Source organism: Colletes gigas, unplaced genomic scaffold (assembly GCF_013123115.1).
Source record: "Colletes gigas isolate AHSC1104 unplaced genomic scaffold, ASM1312311v1 Colletes_gigas_Sc00011, whole genome shotgun sequence".
Taxonomy (NCBI): domain Eukaryota; kingdom Metazoa; phylum Arthropoda; class Insecta; order Hymenoptera; family Colletidae; genus Colletes; species Colletes gigas.
The window spans coordinates 6,820,355-6,837,738 of record NW_025106640.1 but is presented as its reverse complement, the minus strand read 5'-3'; the positions used below and the strand labels follow the sequence as shown (position 1 = coordinate 6,837,738).

At 39.0% G+C, this 17,384-nt stretch overlaps 2 protein-coding genes across 3 annotated transcripts; both read right to left on the bottom strand.

The window, feature by feature from the left end:
* Positions 1 to 37: 37 nt before the first annotated feature.
* On the bottom strand, positions 38 to 10,060 carry LOC122398580 (CBP80/20-dependent translation initiation factor). 2 transcript variants are annotated; one of them, XM_043398605.1, is made up of 11 exons: positions 9,484 to 10,060; positions 8,804 to 9,022; positions 8,404 to 8,546; positions 6,028 to 6,133; positions 5,853 to 5,952; positions 4,365 to 4,596; positions 4,056 to 4,287; positions 3,846 to 3,964; positions 3,517 to 3,660; positions 3,209 to 3,337; positions 38 to 2,929 (listed from the first exon to the last, which is right to left on the bottom strand). In XM_043398605.1, exons 3-11 carry the CDS (start codon positions 8,449 to 8,451, stop codon positions 2,699 to 2,701), a joined length of 1,341 nt encoding a protein of 446 aa, XP_043254540.1. In that variant the 5' UTR covers positions 8,452 to 8,546; positions 8,804 to 9,022; positions 9,484 to 10,060; the 3' UTR covers positions 38 to 2,698. The 2 variants fall into 2 exon arrangements, with proteins under 2 accessions (XP_043254540.1, XP_043254541.1); XM_043398606.1 differs by lacking the exons at positions 8,404 to 8,546; positions 8,804 to 9,022; positions 9,484 to 10,060 and adding an exon at positions 6,622 to 7,003.
* Positions 10,061 to 11,101: 1,041 nt separating this feature from the next.
* On the bottom strand, positions 11,102 to 16,876 carry LOC122398372 (ribosomal protein S6 kinase beta-1-like). The gene is made up of 12 exons (XM_043398159.1): positions 16,637 to 16,876; positions 16,482 to 16,522; positions 16,229 to 16,403; positions 15,645 to 15,728; positions 15,237 to 15,370; positions 15,101 to 15,163; positions 14,881 to 15,009; positions 14,711 to 14,801; positions 14,522 to 14,638; positions 14,200 to 14,439; positions 13,963 to 14,114; positions 11,102 to 13,758 (listed from the first exon to the last, which is right to left on the bottom strand). Exons 1-12 carry the CDS (start codon positions 16,721 to 16,723, stop codon positions 13,701 to 13,703), a joined length of 1,371 nt encoding a protein of 456 aa, XP_043254094.1. The 5' UTR covers positions 16,724 to 16,876; the 3' UTR covers positions 11,102 to 13,700.
* Positions 16,877 to 17,384: the final 508 nt, after the last annotated feature.

The window sequence follows — 17,384 nt, the reverse complement described above, 5'->3', positions numbered from 1 at the left end:
CATTCGATTCGGTTTTATCTATATTATGTTATTGTTCTATCTCGATACTTCGTACCGTTGCGTTTACGGGGGAAAAACCGTGGAAAATTCGAGGTAGACTCTATCGAGGTTCTCAACCTTTCGTGTTCTTCGATCCTTCGACGTGCTTTCTAACAAATGCTCTTTCAGTCACTCGTCATTCTGTTACAATCGTCGATGCATGCCTTTAACCGTGAACCTGTGGAATCCGCGTCGAAAGGTGAACACTCTCGAAGTGTACTCTTCGCCCAGAGGCGTTCGCGATAATTCGGCGGCCAAGACAAACAACAAACCGGTTCCGAGTGTCCCGATTTCTTAACCTATTGACTTACTAACGAAATAATTTCTAATTCGAAACCGCGAAATTCCCGAATCGACGGGCCACGAACGCGTGATTCCACCGACGCTCAAGGAACTCGAGTCTCGTTACATTAACATCATTCATACAATACAGTTTTATTAATTTTGCTTAAACAATCGATTCATAAAATATTTAACGGTTAACTAAAGAGGCTTAAAAATTGTAAACGAAGAATACTCTATATTTGCATTTCTCAAACCTCTAAATTGATTATTCAAGCAAAATTTTTTGAATATATAATACAATATTCCTGCGTTTTATCCCGGATCTGCTAAAGTCGTTGTAAAGTTAGCTATTCGGCCAAGGACACTTCCCCGCCGATGAAATCCGTCCTCTTTCCCCCCCCCACTCTATCAATATCGCGGTAGTCTATGGCTACGTTCTGCAACGCGTTTGTGAGAATTGGTCTCCAAATCTCTGACACTCTTCTTGTAGCCTATCCTCTGTTTCGAAAGAGACGGAACGCCTGCTAGTTTGTGCTCTCTTTCCTTAAATAAACAGTGGGCGGGGCAGACGGTAAAAGCACGGTATGTTTACCCCTGAAACTCCTCGGCCAGTCGACTTAACAAGGAGTTTAATCGGACTCTTCAGTAAGGCTTACTTAGCAAGATCCTGCCTTAGGCGTGACGCCATTAATCATTGGTTAAACATTCTCCTCCAATTACTAGATAGTTCATTAGTGCATAATTAATTTAACATTGCGTCACTAACGCGGCATGTGCCAGATAAGCCTCACCGATCAGTCCCGACTGGCAGATCTAGACCAAAACGCAGCAATATTGATCTCTGTAACAAAACTATCGGTATTACCAAATCATCAAGTGTAGAGCATATACAGGGGGAGACAAAAGTATTCGCGCGGTTGAAACATAGAAACGAATGTAACAATATTTTCCATACTATTAAATATACTTATATGTACGTATACATTGCTATAGATTGTACATGAACGTTCACGGTAACAAGTAGACAAAAACAAAAGTTAATCAGTGTTAAGTTAAAGTCTCTGAGACCTGGAACAAATGATCCATCGCTATTCACGCCACGGAGAAGTTCTGCTTACGATATCGCGCCTTGAATTTGGCGTGAACGTTGTTTGTCCCTTGAGCAATAGTGGGAATCACGTATTACGCATAACAGGGACGAAGCGGATTCAGGATCGGCCGCGAGCCTTGCACCATTCTTTGCAAAGTGGCGCATCATCGATCGTTAGTAAATCATTTTTTTTGTTTTATACAATCGTACGATGACGACGGAGAACCATTCTTCGCGGCAACAACGAGATCACGGTTGCTCGTGTTTCGCACGCTGACGCATCGTTGAACCATCGATCGGATAAAGGTTCGACGAAAAGGCTTCTCATTGCGATTTCGAAGGCATTTTATTGCGATTCAGGGACTCGTTCGATCAACGGCATTAGCAAACGTGAGATCATGCGAACGAAACGAAGACGCTTTATTTCCGTTTATTACCGCCATATAATCGCGTAAATTGGACTCGGATTGTAGAAATACGTGGGTATAAATGAACCGTAGGATGTTAACAAGTACCCAATCATACTCGAGCATAAACAAACTTTGAGACGTTAATAGTGTTTGGGCAGACATTACATGCGAGCATAAGCAAACTACGGAGCATTAAGTATCTTCGGCCAGTTTCTAGCAGGAATTCGACCGGAAGCCCGATTTGAATGTCAATGGTTAAATTTATTTGTTCACCGACATCCACTGTTTTAACTTTAAAAAATTTTAGTGTAAAACTACTTGATCGATAGACAACTTCGTATATTTAAAATAATTTATGATAACCTCAGATTTTCTTCGAGATTCGTGTCAATGAAATTGCGAGGACAAAATTAATAAAAGTACATATGATTACACGTGTACTTAAGATAGTAAACATTCATTAACTCAACATTCGAAACTTTCAACCAGCTGTAAAATTTATTAATCGAATAAAATGTTGCTCGTCTCTAACAGTGTTGTTAAAAAAGAGAGAATTATGAAATTGTATTCCGTGTAATGGACGTGAATGTATCGGTCACGGTTCGGTTAGATATTCACAAGAGAATGCAAATGACACGAGACTACCGTGCAAGGCAAAGTAGCTCCGGGGTATCAGTCACCTTCGAGCAACTCCGTTTTGCCCGCGGTCGTTGCTGACGGCGATCGTTTCATTTTTATTCGCATGATCCGCGCTCGGCGCATTCGAGAACAAAGAATCCTGTTAATTAGCTTACACTCACTTAAGTTCCACACGTACCAAACACGCACGCGCACAGAACCGACGAATGGACGGAGGAACCGAAAGGGTGGAGAATCATTTCGAGGTCGATCCCGGGTAGTAGTAGACGACCGCAGGCGCTGGAAGCTGCCAATGGGCGGCGTGAAGTTCAATCAGCTGGAGGAGGGTCTTTCTGACTGACGGTAGAATCGTGTCCTCCGCGAGGAATGCGTCCCTCAAGCTTCCGAGCAACTGCTGCAACTGGGCAGGCAATTCGGTGTCCAGATCCTTGCCGATGCACGTCATGATGAAGAAGAGACAGTCGGTCTATAACACGGGAAACAATTCGGTACTGCGTTTAGTAAAATGATAACAGCTAACCACATATTTCATTCATCCTAATTTAAAAAATACTAGTATAAAAGAACAGAGATTGAAACAAAATACAGCTTTCCACTAAATACAAAGTCCACCTCTATATACGAACGAAGGTGTAACTTTCCTCGAAACGACTTTAAGCTCGATTCCTCGAATTCTTTTCAAGCGGCCAAAACACCTTTCACGCTTGGAAGTATTCCAATTTCACGGGTGCGAGACTCAACCCACCTCGGCCAAAGAATTTACAACCGGAGGCTGTAAGCAGTCCTGACAACACTTCCAAAGCAACGTGAGGAGAACGCGTCCGGGAGGAACGCCCTCCTGTTGTGTCTTCAACTGGAGCTGCCTCCGCTTTAACTGTAACCACAATCATGAATATGCATGAAGACGGATCTGTCGTTTCGAACCACGTTCGAGCAAAAAATTCAACAGCCTGCGAGAAGCAGTTGGCGCTGCGGAACCTAATGATCGATTGCGTTATTAAACCCGACGTCTGTGTAACGGGCAAAAACCACATCCGGATGAACGCGTCCTACCTGACAGTACATCTCGTTCAGAAATGTCATGAAGGCCGAGTAACGATGGTAACTGGTCCCGTCGTAGAGTATCTTGACGCGGTCCTGGTACCATTGCTGACACGTGTTCAACAAGGATTCCAAGAAGGTTTCCTTAGCTTCTTTCTGCATCAATTGTTTCGCAACAATTAGATTCTAGATTGCGCTTAATGGGTGACACCAATTTATTTTGTCTTTAACAAAAACTAGGAGAGACATTGTCTCCATTATGGAACTATGCTGTTATCCTAACTTGCCTTGATCATCTAGGAGACTTGTTTTTAGCAACATGTGATTTCATAAATACTTACCTCTATAATAGTGATGCATATTTTTGCTGCCGGTTCAGCGTATTTACGGTTTTCGACGACCCTCTCCAAGATGTGTCTCACCAGTTCCATCAAGGCCCTCGCGTTCAATAAATTTGGATCTACGGGAAAAATTACAATCAATGAAACGTTGCATTTATATACAATGAAACTTTCAAATACAAAATATCTGGTTTGGAGAGTTCTTCGTACCTTCGATAGCTCTCAATAGCGTATCCTGAATCGCTGATGGGAATTTTCCCAATTCGGACGCGTCCGAGATGTTCACCGCCTTCGCAGCCAACACGTCAGCTGCGTTTAGGCTCTTCGATCGCTTCAGACTATAAGTGGAGACGAAGGATAACGATTTGGTGAGCCTGCCAGGTTTCGCTGCGTTCGGTTTTACTTCATTTTGATCCATGTTGAAGTGGACCCTGCCCGAACCCTGTTTCACAAAACATTTAACGCTCGATCGGAGGGAGGGTTCGTTTGAGGTTGTTATTTTTGCAAATCAACGCTTACATGTGAAATATTGCCACTCGAAGCGGAAGTATCGAGCGGATGTCCCTGTCGCAGCGCCGAAACCGTCGAATGATGTCCGCTTTGGGAGTGACGCGACGTTTGGTGATGTTGTTGCTGAAGGGTGTGTTGTATCTGTTGCTGTTGCTGGGCGTACAAATATCGGTGCACGTTGCCGCTCGATTTGCTGTGTTGCAAATAATACGGAGATCGCTCTGAAGCATTCGTCCGGGACCTGCAATCGAATAAGCTCGATTAATTCCACTGGAGCAGGCTACACCTCCATTCCAAGCAAAGATAAAAACAAACTAACGGGGAACAAATTTTTGTTCTCTATTTTTCTACGTAATATAACAAGTATTCGACGTGTAGCAGGAAATATCAACAGCGTTTAGAGAACAGTCTCGCGGCAAATCTCCTACATACCACCGAGGAACAGGAAAGGCATGAAAGGACACCACTTTCTCCGACTACCCTTCACATTCAACGATCCGAGCTTATAGACGACACCGTGATACACCAACGAGTGTATTCATGACATTGTAACACATCACATTCCGTTTACGGTAGACCGTACTTACACGGATATTAAATAAAAAAATAAAAACAGGTTCTGCCTATCCGTTGGAAAAGCATTCCGTTCAAGAACTCTTTGATTGCTCGATTGAAATGTGGCACTGCATCATCGTGCACAAACCACGTGTGACGTACGTCTAATGGAACTTCGTCCAACGATACACTTGACTGCTCGAGGCATTGACATAAGGTTGACCTGTTAATCTTCCATTGAGGAAAACAAAGTGTTATCGCACGTTATAACACGAACAGTTGTAGTCAAAGGCGTAGCGTAAATAGGGCATTCGCGGCCCTCCTAGATATTTATAAACATTTTTGTATATTATATTAAAATATTCAAATTCATTAAGACCAATTGCTATGATACAAGGTGAATGGCGAACGTAAGATTTTCTCTTTTATTACGCCCATAAACGCCAAGAACTTATTACGTTGGTGCAAAGCTTGTTTGTATTCCAGGCGTGACGTCCTTTAACGCTAAGGATCAACAGTGTATTAAAGTGGTTCGTTGCAATACACTGGCCCAATCCTTCACGCGGTCTTTCACTTCGCGTGCCGATGAGAATGCTAATCCGTAACAGTGACGTTGTGTGTGGGCCTTAAAAAATGAATCTGGTTTCGAAATTACTTTCCACTTCCTACGCTCTCGGACAGAGATATTTTACGGCCGTTGTTCTTTTCATTTGGTTGTTCTCATACAAGAAAAGCAAAAAGTGATTCAAATAACAGAGTCGAGAACTTAATTAAACCAAACAATAGCAACGGGAGAAACAGCTGTGCTCTCGTTCGAAAGAGTCTTCTCAAAATCAATCCAATTTAGAAGAATTTCATATCTACCAGCTTTCTAGGCATTCCTCCAAGCGTTCCCAATACGTCGACCGAGTCTGAACTATTTCATAAGTAGTTTATACTCACTTAGAAGGATGCGAATCGTTCTGCTTCATAGTGAACTCCTTGGCATGTACGTTTAGTCGCAGATTAGTGACGTTCGCCGTGGTTCCTTCCGTTCTTCCACCTGAAAGACGTTTGGTTACCAATATTTTTTTTTTTTTTAATCTTATAACGCGGGAGGAAAGTACAGTATACAAACCTGGCGGTCGATAAATTTCCAAGGACGGCTTGCTTTTCGGAGTAGTCACGTTATTATTATTGTTGTTATTGTTACTACTTCCTTTATGCGGAACAGCATCCCTCATCTGAACAATTAGAAAACGATTATTAATTTCAGGCGCAGATCTCTGTAGATACAGTACACTAAATATAAGAAACAGAACCATCGATATAAACCTCCCTCAAAAACCATTGTATATGAGTCAATTAATGAGTGTTTCAGCGACCAGTTAAATCCTAAGAAACCTGACGCTTAAAACTTCAAAAAGGAAGCTGCACTCTCTATCAGACATAACAACACTTAAAACTCCAATTGGCATCAATTACCGAAACCTTCAGCGACCGATACACAGCAACCCCTCGTAAAATACAAAAGCTAGTAAATACAAGAAACGGATCTACGGATCAAGAGCTAGCAATACGATCTATCCCATGAGAACTGAATTAAAATTGATCAGAAGATCGTTTCTGGTCCTGGGAAGCTAGTAACGTGTTGCTAACAAAGGGGCCTTGATCGAGAGAGGGGTCGCGTATGCCAGAAGACGCAGTTAACGAAACAACGGGTGCGACTCACAGTGAAAAGCGTGCGAGAATCATCGTTTCCAAGGGCCTTGAGAATGCGTCGGTTGGAAGTCCCCGTTCAGCGAGGGTGGCAGTGACAACTCGTACGGCGAAGCAGCCGTCGGTGGACGCTCGTGGAACAGAGTGTCGGCGACACGTGCCCACACGAAAATCTCGCGGGATCGGCGTTTTCTCGTCGAATTTTCTTCCAGGTTTTTCCGCGTTGTGGCTCGCGGCGCACGTTAGAGCCGACTCCGATGACTGTCGACTAATAATAGACGGGCACGGCCACGAGCGAACGAGCGAGCGAAACGAACGCGAATATACATCCACACGATACCAGCTTACATACGTATTAATGCCGCGCTGCACCGCGCTAACAGTGGACTGAAATATCCGACGGGAGTCATACTCGGGTGTCGCCGAAACACGCTTTCAGGGTAGATACGAAAATTGTCGTGCCGTTCCTCTGTCTCCCGGCGATATTTAAACGTGATTCCCACGTTAAGATACTCCCTTCGGATAGCTACATGATTTGAACCACTTCGAATTTACATGCATACCGAAGAATTCGAATTTGGAGCTTAGAACTCTTGCTAATCTTGAGTATCTTGACTTTGATCAATTTGGGAGCGTCAAAGGTTTCGATAACAATTGTCGTACAATATCTCAAGCATGGAAAAGGGTGACCAGTGAAAGAGAAAGAGATTCGAATGTGATCTCGATTGATATCTCATTTGAAGAGGACAGGACAAGGTTTTCCTGTGTAGAATCCCACTTGCTACGGGACACCCTGTACAGTAGAAGGAGAATTAAATATGGTAGAAATGAAGTTTGCGAAAAATATTATTTATCTCGAGACTTTCAAGATCTCTCTTCGAATCTTCGTAGTCTCGAGAAGTTCGCACCGTTTCAAGGCTATAGCCGAATTTACACTTCGCTTCGGATGATTAAGCAGGCCATGGTCCATCAATTAGAAGATTGTCGTCAACGTCATAGAGGAAGATTCGGCACTGACTATGTGCACGTGTTCTGGCTGAGCAAAATGACGCCAGACCACAGGTGGCTCGTCAAACGCGAACAAACCACGAAGAAATTGACTAGGATGTATGGGAACATTCTGCATGGATCTGAAAAAAATTCTATTCGTCATACATCGATCGTTTTTTACGAACTACCACATCGATTTAGATTGAATATTTTACCCTCGTCGATTTGTCGAAGTATTGCTCGCCTCAAAACTAACAAAAATGTTGCCTTCGAGGTACGAAACTTTCGTTTATCGAACACGATACAGCTACGACGACGGTAGCATACCTAATCCACTGCAGTTAGCGGAAGTAGTAATGGCAGTATTATGAACAGACATCAGTAAAACGCGTGACATTGCTCTCTCGATAGGGCCACTCCAATGAAACACTCATTAACGGGTCGAACGCGGAGCTAATTTTGTTTCATTTTTCGTTTAAATGGCGTGAAAATACAGACAATGTGTCTGTGTATAAACAAAAGACAACAGTCAACTGCTCCCATTTTCTTTATTCATTTGTATCTTATATTAATATTATTATATTCAATTGAAAGTCAAATTATCGTCCAGCGAAAATTCAATTAAAATACGCGACATTTTTGGCCGTGGTTCCGCTTCCGTTTATGTTTTAAATATCTATGACTAACGCAGTATCATGCAAATATATTCATGGTTCTAGGTAAACGAAGTTTACGGTAGACTACTCTTCGTTTCAAATTACGTACACGTTTTGTCTTCTTATGCTTGCTTAGTTAATCAACTCACCTTGGTCGTTTCTTCCTTCGTATGAGATAGACGTGCAACGCGTACCATCTTGAACGACGATTATCCGATCAACGATATCGTTAAAATCGGTTGAAGAGATCGTCGAACCACTGCACCAATCGCGCTCAATTACACTCCTTATTCTAATAAACAGACGCGCTATCATTATCATTTAAATCGTCGCATGATCAATTATTAAGTCGATACCAAATCGGGTACAGACAGAAACCAAAACGAAACGTACTGTACATTAGTCATCTACGTTAATAAAACAGCCAAATCGGTATTTGACCAATCAAAAATTTCTTACACTTTCCCAACATGGACACGCATGTCAATAATTACGAATAAAATCGTGAATAAGGTTAATCGTGTCGGATCACGAACACTTTTTACTAACCTTTGGTGTGGTACATGAGTTACGGGGGAATTTCGTCGAGATCTCTTCGAATTTGAAATATTTCCACTATATTTCGAGGTTTCGTTGAAGAAATTCAAAATAAATTGTTCGTTCGATCGCAGTTTCGTTTTACCGGCGCCGAGGACCGGAAGTGAGCCGCGGGACTGACGTCGTTCTCGATGCTGGCACTCGATCAACCGATTCAAGACGACCGCGAACCTGTATTCAAATTATCGCAATGAATCACCGTGTCATTTGTTGACGATTTTATACCCCACCTAGATTTTATCTAAACATTTATCTACAACGGATCTGCAATCTAAGCAAGATCGTTTTTACTATTTTCTAGGTTGTAATTTCAAAGAAGTAAACCATTGAAACGTTAACCTAAAAAGGGTTAAGTTGATCGGTATTTTATGAGAAAAAATTAACACTATTGTGCTATTTTTTTATATGTGACGCACGAAGCTTCCTAAATTACATATCCTAGGCCCTCTATTACCGATGACAAAGATAGGCCCCCCACCTAACCGAAACTTAATTTAAACCTTCAAATCTGGTAGTTAACGATAATCCAATTGAAACGTATACCCGCTTAATGCGTCTAGACTTAATACAGAAGAAGCAAAGACCTTTAATTCGGATCATCAACGTTGATTCGTCCAGTAGCCAACACTTACTTTGTTCGGACGCCAAATCGAAATTCGTCTTCTTCGATCGATATCGACGCACCACGCACTTCTGAACCGTTGAAGCTTTGCTCCGATCACGATTAATATTTACAGACTCGTACATCACGAAGTGTAAGTCCCAATTTGTACCGGTCTTCGTAATTTTGAGAATCGAAGTTACGGTTCGAGTAAAATCCGATTCGAACTGGATCCACGCAACGAAGGAAATTATTTGGCGGTTTCGATTTTAACGGTTAACGTTGGTCGATGGTTCGAACATTTTTTTTCGAGATCACTTTTCGTTGGCACAGCTTCGAAACGATCGACTCTCGAGGCCAACATCGATGCGAGTGCTCGATGGCCTGGAATTGCGACTACACGCCTTCGCGATCTTAATGCGCGTTCGTATGTTGCGCGTTTACGCCTTCGGTTAGCTGTCGTTCGCTACGAACGGAAGGATGCACGATTCCCGCAAGGCAATGCCATTTACGCGCGCACATGTCGCGACTGTAGAGCCCAGGTACGAACGACGAGACGATCAAGCTAGATCATCCACGATCCGCTCAACCGTCCGCGAATTCTCCGACCACGCACGACTCGCGCCCACGCAAATGATTCTGAGTATCTTCGTTCTCGTTGCATACGCGTCCGTGCAATTAGTACGAAACACTTTACGAGACAAAATAAACGTCCTTTACGCGTAATCTGCTGTTTACATCGAACGGTCGATGCAGCTAACATGACCACATTTACGAAACAGGTCGAATAAAACATAACCCTTCACAAAAAATTAGTACGAGTTGTAATATTTCGTCAAAACGAAACGTAATAATGTTTTTCAATTTTTCTAACTATTACGAAGTTTCGCTGAAATTGGAGGGAAATATTTCATGGAACAATCCCGTTAGTACTCGGTTGGCCGCACACTAGTAATTCTAACAGTGTTGCTTGCAATAATTAATTGGTAATAGAAAGTATAGTATGTTCCGTGGGACGATGAAATTCGATGTAAACAGCTTATCGAGCGACGAAAAACTCATTGGTCAGAAAAGGTCAACGCTACCCTTAATCAGGGATGATGCACGGTGGATTGAATAACTACGAATTTTTCACTAAAAAATTGTTTCGACCGTTAGAGACCTCGAAAAGATACTAGGAATATTTTGCCACGATTCTGGGCAATTTTTCAACTGATCGCAAATTAAAGATTACGTAGCCTCGTGTGATGTAAGTTTTAAAGTTCAGTTCCCAAAAGAATTTATTCTTCGAGAAATTCAACGACAGAAAAATGGCGCCAATTTTATTCAGCATGTAAAAAAGAAGCAAATTGAGACTGACTTGAGGGATTGGACACTAATATTGATAACAATCTCGAGTGAGTATTAATTTTCTTCTTTAAAAATGTTTTGTATCGTTATTTCGTGTTTGAATTCTTTATGGGCAGACATTTTGTAGCACGAATATTAGAAAAACGACAGGAAATGACGTGTATCGTAAGATTACATTATCCAATGCAGAATAGATATGAAAATATTTATCGTTTGAAGTTTGAAATATGAAAAAATGTTTATTTGTTCTGTATAGGATAAGAAAATAACGGATAACACGTGAAAAAAAATACGTCACAAATCATTATATTTATTTGTAAATACGATTTAAAGGATACAAACCATGATAGCATTAAGTCAATTGAAGAATCTATATTACTTTTAATTGGAAGCATTAAACCATTTATCACTTCTTCTGGCCAATGGCTAGTTTTGTTTACACATCATTCGATAATATTCTGTAAGCATTTAACTAATATATCTTGTGCCTCGGGTAACCATAACGCTTCTTTTCGTGTTATACAATCGAAAAGAAAAACGTTTACAAATAAATCTAAATTTTTAGCTAAATTCGTTCATACATTTTCAAACGCTACAAGAGAACGTAACATACAACATCTAAATATAGCACTACGTGCTGTATAATAACCGTTCCTTTTAAGCTATACAAAATCAATTTATGGTATTCAGGCCGTTTTAGAATAGAATCAAATTAATGAGTATCAGCACCAAGGTTGATTGCAAAGCACATTAGCAGAATCTACCTACAAAGTTCATTATGCGTATGAACGATGAAGTTTCCCGTAAATGGTAAATAGGTTTCAAAACTGAACTCGTTACAATGTTATTAGTTATCAAAAAACGAATAAAATTATAGTACATTAAATAAATATGATAATATACTGTGACATTAGTATTTATGTAATTGTCCTTTTCATAGTTTAAATGCTAATTTCATTCTTTCTAAACCTGATACAACGATGAAACAAACAAATTAACATCGTTTACATGGCAAGTCCTGATATCCTACTACTGAAATGTCCTTGAACATTAAACACGACAAACAGTACTCGAACGACTCTGTAGACAGATTCCTCGTTTCAACATCGAAAATACATGTTTCGATACATACAGAAAATGTGATTTATAAATTATCCGCTCCGAATACACACTTCTTTATAATACAATACTATTGCAAATAGCATAATCATATACGTATATTGTACGCATTTGTTTCGTTCATGCACAGTCGAAATGCAATATATCAAATTCGCAGCAGAGAGAACCTTCGATAAACACGGTATACTCATGAGAGAAAATTCTATTTACCGATTTAACATTTCGACCATGGTATTTCGCTGTAAATAGTTAAAATTGTAATGCCGGCTAGAATGGCCTGTGAACACTTGGGTAGTTTAGAGTTATCCGGTGAGTGGCCAACAGTCACTCTAAACGCTTATTTCTTTACACTATTTTATCTTTACTATATCGTGTGTACGTCAAACCAATATATATATTAGTGTTTAATAATGTACAAATATACGTAACGAATAGATATTATTTAAATAAATTGCGTCATTATGATTGACACACTGAACAGCTTGTGAACACGAGTGTAAATATGAAATGTATTCTCGTATTTAGCGCAAAAGTGAACGTTTCGCAGTAACATTGTTACCATGGTAACTTGATTTCACACTATGTCTTTCTCGTTTGTTGCACAGAATCACGATAGAAGTTTGTTTCTTTCATTTTTTTCCTAGAAGGCATAAATGGTTAAAAAAAAAAGAGATGACTTTTTATATGTACATATATATGGACAAACGAGTACTTCTACAAAAAAATATTTTTATGCTTGAAGATCGGAGTACATTGCAATTAAACTCACGCTTCTTAGGAACTTTCAATTGTACAAATGCAATTCCGTTACAGTATTACATAAACACTGTCTATGACTATCGTGTAGACGCGTTATTGTTTACATTATTGCCATGGAAACGTTATTACTGCTGAAAATATATATATATATATATATGTATATTTTTTTTTTTTTAAACGAATGACCGGATATGGAATTTTGAGCGGCGGAGCGGTTGTGGCAGCTGTGAGTTTTTCTCATTACGTCTATTTGTCTTTTCTCATTTTAACGAATCACATTTAAGCACTACGTACATTGCGATAAAACTGCGTACACCGTGTACAGAATTTTTAAATATACAAGTGTGACAGGATGGTTGAACATCAAACTTGTATCAACAGTATAATTTACGGGTTTTCTAAAAGTGCTGGAATTTGTCAGTCTGTCGCACTTAGCATAAATGACGTTTGTATCTATTACATGAATATCCAACCAACCTGCAGATCTTATGTACAAAACACAGTAGGTCATTACATATTAGCAGGTTAATGAAACGTGTGCAATATTTTGACTACAATGTATGCGAATAATGGATGTTGTTATAACGTTCAGTACATCGTAACCAACGACAAATAAGTAAATAAAGTCTTTCCTTTCCGATTATTTCATCATCCGAATTTTTCACTCACAATTATGTAGTGTAATATAGCGTGTGTGTATATATACACATGCATATATATACACACACGCGCACACTACATATGTATACTTTATTACGTGCTACCAAATAACTGCTGCGTCGCTGTTCTCTTAAAGCAAAATCTTAATTAGTACCTTTATTATAATTAGATTTGATTTAAAAAAAAAATTAGCTAAATTTAACTGCTGAACATCCAATGAAGTACTGGATATTGGACCTATCCTTTTGCTACTCCATCTATATCTTTATAAAATCCCTCCCTGAGACACAAGGATTGGTCATGGATATTCAGCAGTTAGGCCGAAATGCTAAGCATTCTCCACTATAAAAGAAGTGGCAGTTAGCCTATTTCGATCATTTCTGTATCCTCCATGTTGCCATGCCCAACTCCATCGTGTCTATAAATTTTCATTATCATAATTGTCCAAAGACAAACATAAATGGGTATACAGTACCTTAGTTTTAAGCGGAAACGTGCGAGTATTTCTTTAACGATTGAGAATATAACGAAATTGTACCAACAAAAGTTATTATTTCAACTGTTTACGAAATATTCACGGTGTTGTAACGCAACGTTAAAACAAAAAAAAAAAACCACTTACCTGTGATTTTGTAAGTGTATATTGTGCAAAGTAAAATGTGTTGACCTTGGTGAAAAACCACGTATGTTGCTTCTACGAGGACTTCTAGCATTTATTACTCGTGGTTGCGAGTACATATCTTCTAGTATACTAGGTGCCACATACGTGAAACCCTAAAATAAATTTAAATTCGTTACAAAACAATGGAACGAATCTTAATTGAGAATTGATTAAAATAAAAGGTATATAAAAACGAACTTGAAATACTCTGTTAGCAGATTCACTTAACGTATATTCCGCGGGGGAGTCTATTGGCGCGGACGTTGTAAATTTTTTATCAAATTGAGACACATCGTCTTCGCTTGCTAACATTGGTCTAAATGGTGGTTCTAATTTTCGAGAAATAACGTCATTCCAATTAATATGCTTGAAAAATTGGTGACTCTTAACTTGTTCCGCATCTGATGGACCAGATCCCAATCTTTGCGCAACATTTCTCTATGAAAGATGAATATAAATTTATACTTTCTGTCGACGAATACTTCGGAGAATTGCAATTTTTATAATTCGAAAAATTAACCTTTAGTAATTTATGGATTAGGTTTCTGGAATCTGGTGTTAAATACATCGGAAGACTTAGCCTACCATGTATAATTTTAGTAACAGTTTTCTTTCTGTTATCGGATGTAAATGGTGGCTAAAAATTTAACAATAATCATAAACATATTAAATACATTAATTCGTATAAAATGTTTCCGGTGACACGTACCGAACCTGTAAGCATGTCGTACATTAAAGTTCCAAGACTCCACCAATCTACTGCTTTACCATGGCCACTTCGTGTTAGAATTTCTGGAGCCCTTTTATTTAAATACGTAACATCAATGTTAATCCGCGAAAGAATTTTAATTGCAATTATATTGACTGAAATTTTCTTACATATATTCTATAGTACCACAGAATGTATGTGTAACAGTACCATCTTGTATGTGCTCTTTACACAAACCAAAATCGGTTAATTTTATATGCCCATCTGCATCCAACAGGATGTTCTCTGGTTTTAAATCTCTGAAAATTTGTTAATTGTACATCATCTATCGGATTAAAAGCATAACAAGCTATACCGCAATATTGAATTCATATTTAAAGGTTAAGATACCTATAAATAATTCCTTGTAAATGGAGATGTTGTAAGGCTAATATTATTTCCGATATGTAGAAACTGCGCAAATAAAATAGATGTACAATGTTCCTGTTAGATACTACGCCATGATATCAATTGTAATTTCACCTACCAAGCAGTTTCTTCAAGAAAAATGCCCTCTGCATTTAAATGTCGAAATAATTCACCACCACACATATATTCCAAGATCAAATATAATTTTCCACCGGTTTGAAAAGCATACATAAGGTCTACGATGAAAGGATGCTGCCATATAGAAATACATATATACACATATATATTATATACATATATATATATACATTTAAATCTATTTCTATTTAAACTACATGTAACAAAATTATACAAACAGAACAACTAAATTCTTGATATATTTTAAAATATCATTATAACGATAAATATTTATTTTTTAAATACTATTATCATTTCACTTTCCTAATTGCAACAATATGAAACATCAGACGGCAAAGGATACCAAATATCGTCTGATTTTGGTTAAATCTACATTATTTATATTTACCTTTACAGCTTCCAATATATTTCTTTCAGCCTTAGTATGGGCAGTATCTTTTTGGTTCCTTATAATCGAGGCTTTATGTAAGACCTATTTTGAATTAAATGCATTTATGACAAATCACAGAAATGTACGAACAAACAGCAAAAATACAAGCAATATTTGAGAAAAAAACTAATATTCTAAGTACTCTTGAGTTTCATACATTAGACATTAATGTGAAAATGAAACTGACTTCATTTAATTCTTAATATATTGCCTCACAAAACTTTCTCTTTTTCTCACATTTTCTACATTCTTCGTTGGATTATTTTAATTTCAACTCTATAAAATCCATGAAAGTGAAAATAGAAAATTGATTGAACTATATTTAAATGAAAAATCGATAAGAAAATTCTAAATACTGTCAAAGCTGTGTAAAGAGATAAAGGGAGACAAAGAACTTACATAATTTCGAGGAAAACGTTAAATTGACTTTTTACGTCTATAAAAAAATGGAAATTTGTTCAAAACATTCAACCGTGCGCGTTCTGGCATCAATCGGTAATCGATTAACAGGAAAAAGAAATAAATCGATGTTTCTTCCCTACCTTCATTGCAAAGATCATGCCGCTGTCATTACCCGTTATTTTACGCACTTGAAAGACCTTGCCATAACCACCCTTCCCAATAACTTTGCATAGTTCGAAATCCTGAGGTCCGACCCTTTCACGTCCACGATTGACATTCTGTTCCGATATAGGTACCGTTTCGCCGCCTTCCGATCTAATAAACGTAAAATTGTCATTACCTCGAAAGCTGGACACGACGGATCGTATGTCAGCCGATAAAAGGCTTACTCACTTGGCTATCTCGTTCACGTTTGGATTCACATCGTACTCTTCCTACGTGAAAAGAAAAAAATCGAATAGGAAAATGTTATGGAACGTCGAATGAAAATATTCATTTCGATGATAAGAAGAGACTGGTGTGCTGATCGCGTGCAGATGGAGAATTACCTCGCCGATCTCGATAACATCGTCGTCGGACTCGTCCCTATTTACCGTGTCCGCATCATACAATTCTATATCGAATACCGCGGCCATTCTACGCGCAGCTAGCTCAAACCCGACAAGATTTTGCGGCCGACGTGAAGGCGAATTATTTCTTTTCTAACAAACGACGATTGCACGACAATATTGTTGCACGTCCAAAACCTTGAATTACTGCGAACAAGCTGCCCCGTCCCAAAGCATACCAAACACCCTCGCCTTACGTACTTTCCGATTGGCCGCGGAGCTTGTCATCGCGCGGTTATCGGAGTGGGAGGGTAGACGTTCTCAACCAATCAGTATCGCGCGATCGAAATTCAACGTGAAATCGACAACTACGGAATTCCGACGCGCTATTGCCAAGTGTTCGCCCGACATGTTCCGCGGCACGTTCAAACATCGCAATTCCGCTAATATAAAAAGACGATGACGCTCGACATTATTGGTATTGTATATTATTAGATGTACAAACAATCGTGGAAATTGAAATGCTTCTCACACGTATGCATACATATTTTTGAAAACGTAACGGTGCTATTAAGAATCGGCATCGCCATACAGGGTGAACTGAAAAAATTGTTTATCATTTGTTATCGTTTTCATTAGCGGTACGATCAACAATTTTTTTTACTTTGATTACTAATTCAGTTTACGTAATACATTTTCGATGAAATCAAATAATTCTGTGTTACGAATAACGTAAATCGCAGAGATA

What these genes read in the sequence shown, in the direction of transcription:
- LOC122398580 (XM_043398605.1), bottom strand. Translation starts at nt 8,451, where the DNA reads ATGGTACGCGTTGCACGTCTATCTCATACGAAGGAAGAAACGACCAAG. An exon ending in CGAGTGGCAATATTTCACAT is followed by an intron (nt 4,288 to 4,364) that starts GTAAGCGTTGAT and finishes TTTGTGAAACAG; the next exon opens with GGTTCGGGCAGGGTCCACTT. An exon ending in TTGTAAATTCTTTGGCCGAG is followed by an intron (nt 2,930 to 3,208) that starts GTGGGTTGAGTC and finishes CCCGTGTTATAG; the next exon opens with ACCGACTGTCTCTTCTTCAT.
- LOC122398372 (XM_043398159.1), bottom strand. Translation starts at nt 16,723, where the DNA reads ATGGCCGCGGTATTCGATATAGAATTGTATGATGCGGACACGGTAAAT. An exon ending in ATGTTATCGAGATCGGCGAG is followed by an intron (nt 16,523 to 16,636) that starts GTAATTCTCCAT and finishes CTTTTCACGTAG; the next exon opens with GAAGAGTACGATGTGAATCC. An exon ending in AACGTGAACGAGATAGCCAA is followed by an intron (nt 16,404 to 16,481) that starts GTGAGTAAGCCT and finishes TACGTTTATTAG; the next exon opens with ATCGGAAGGCGGCGAAACGG.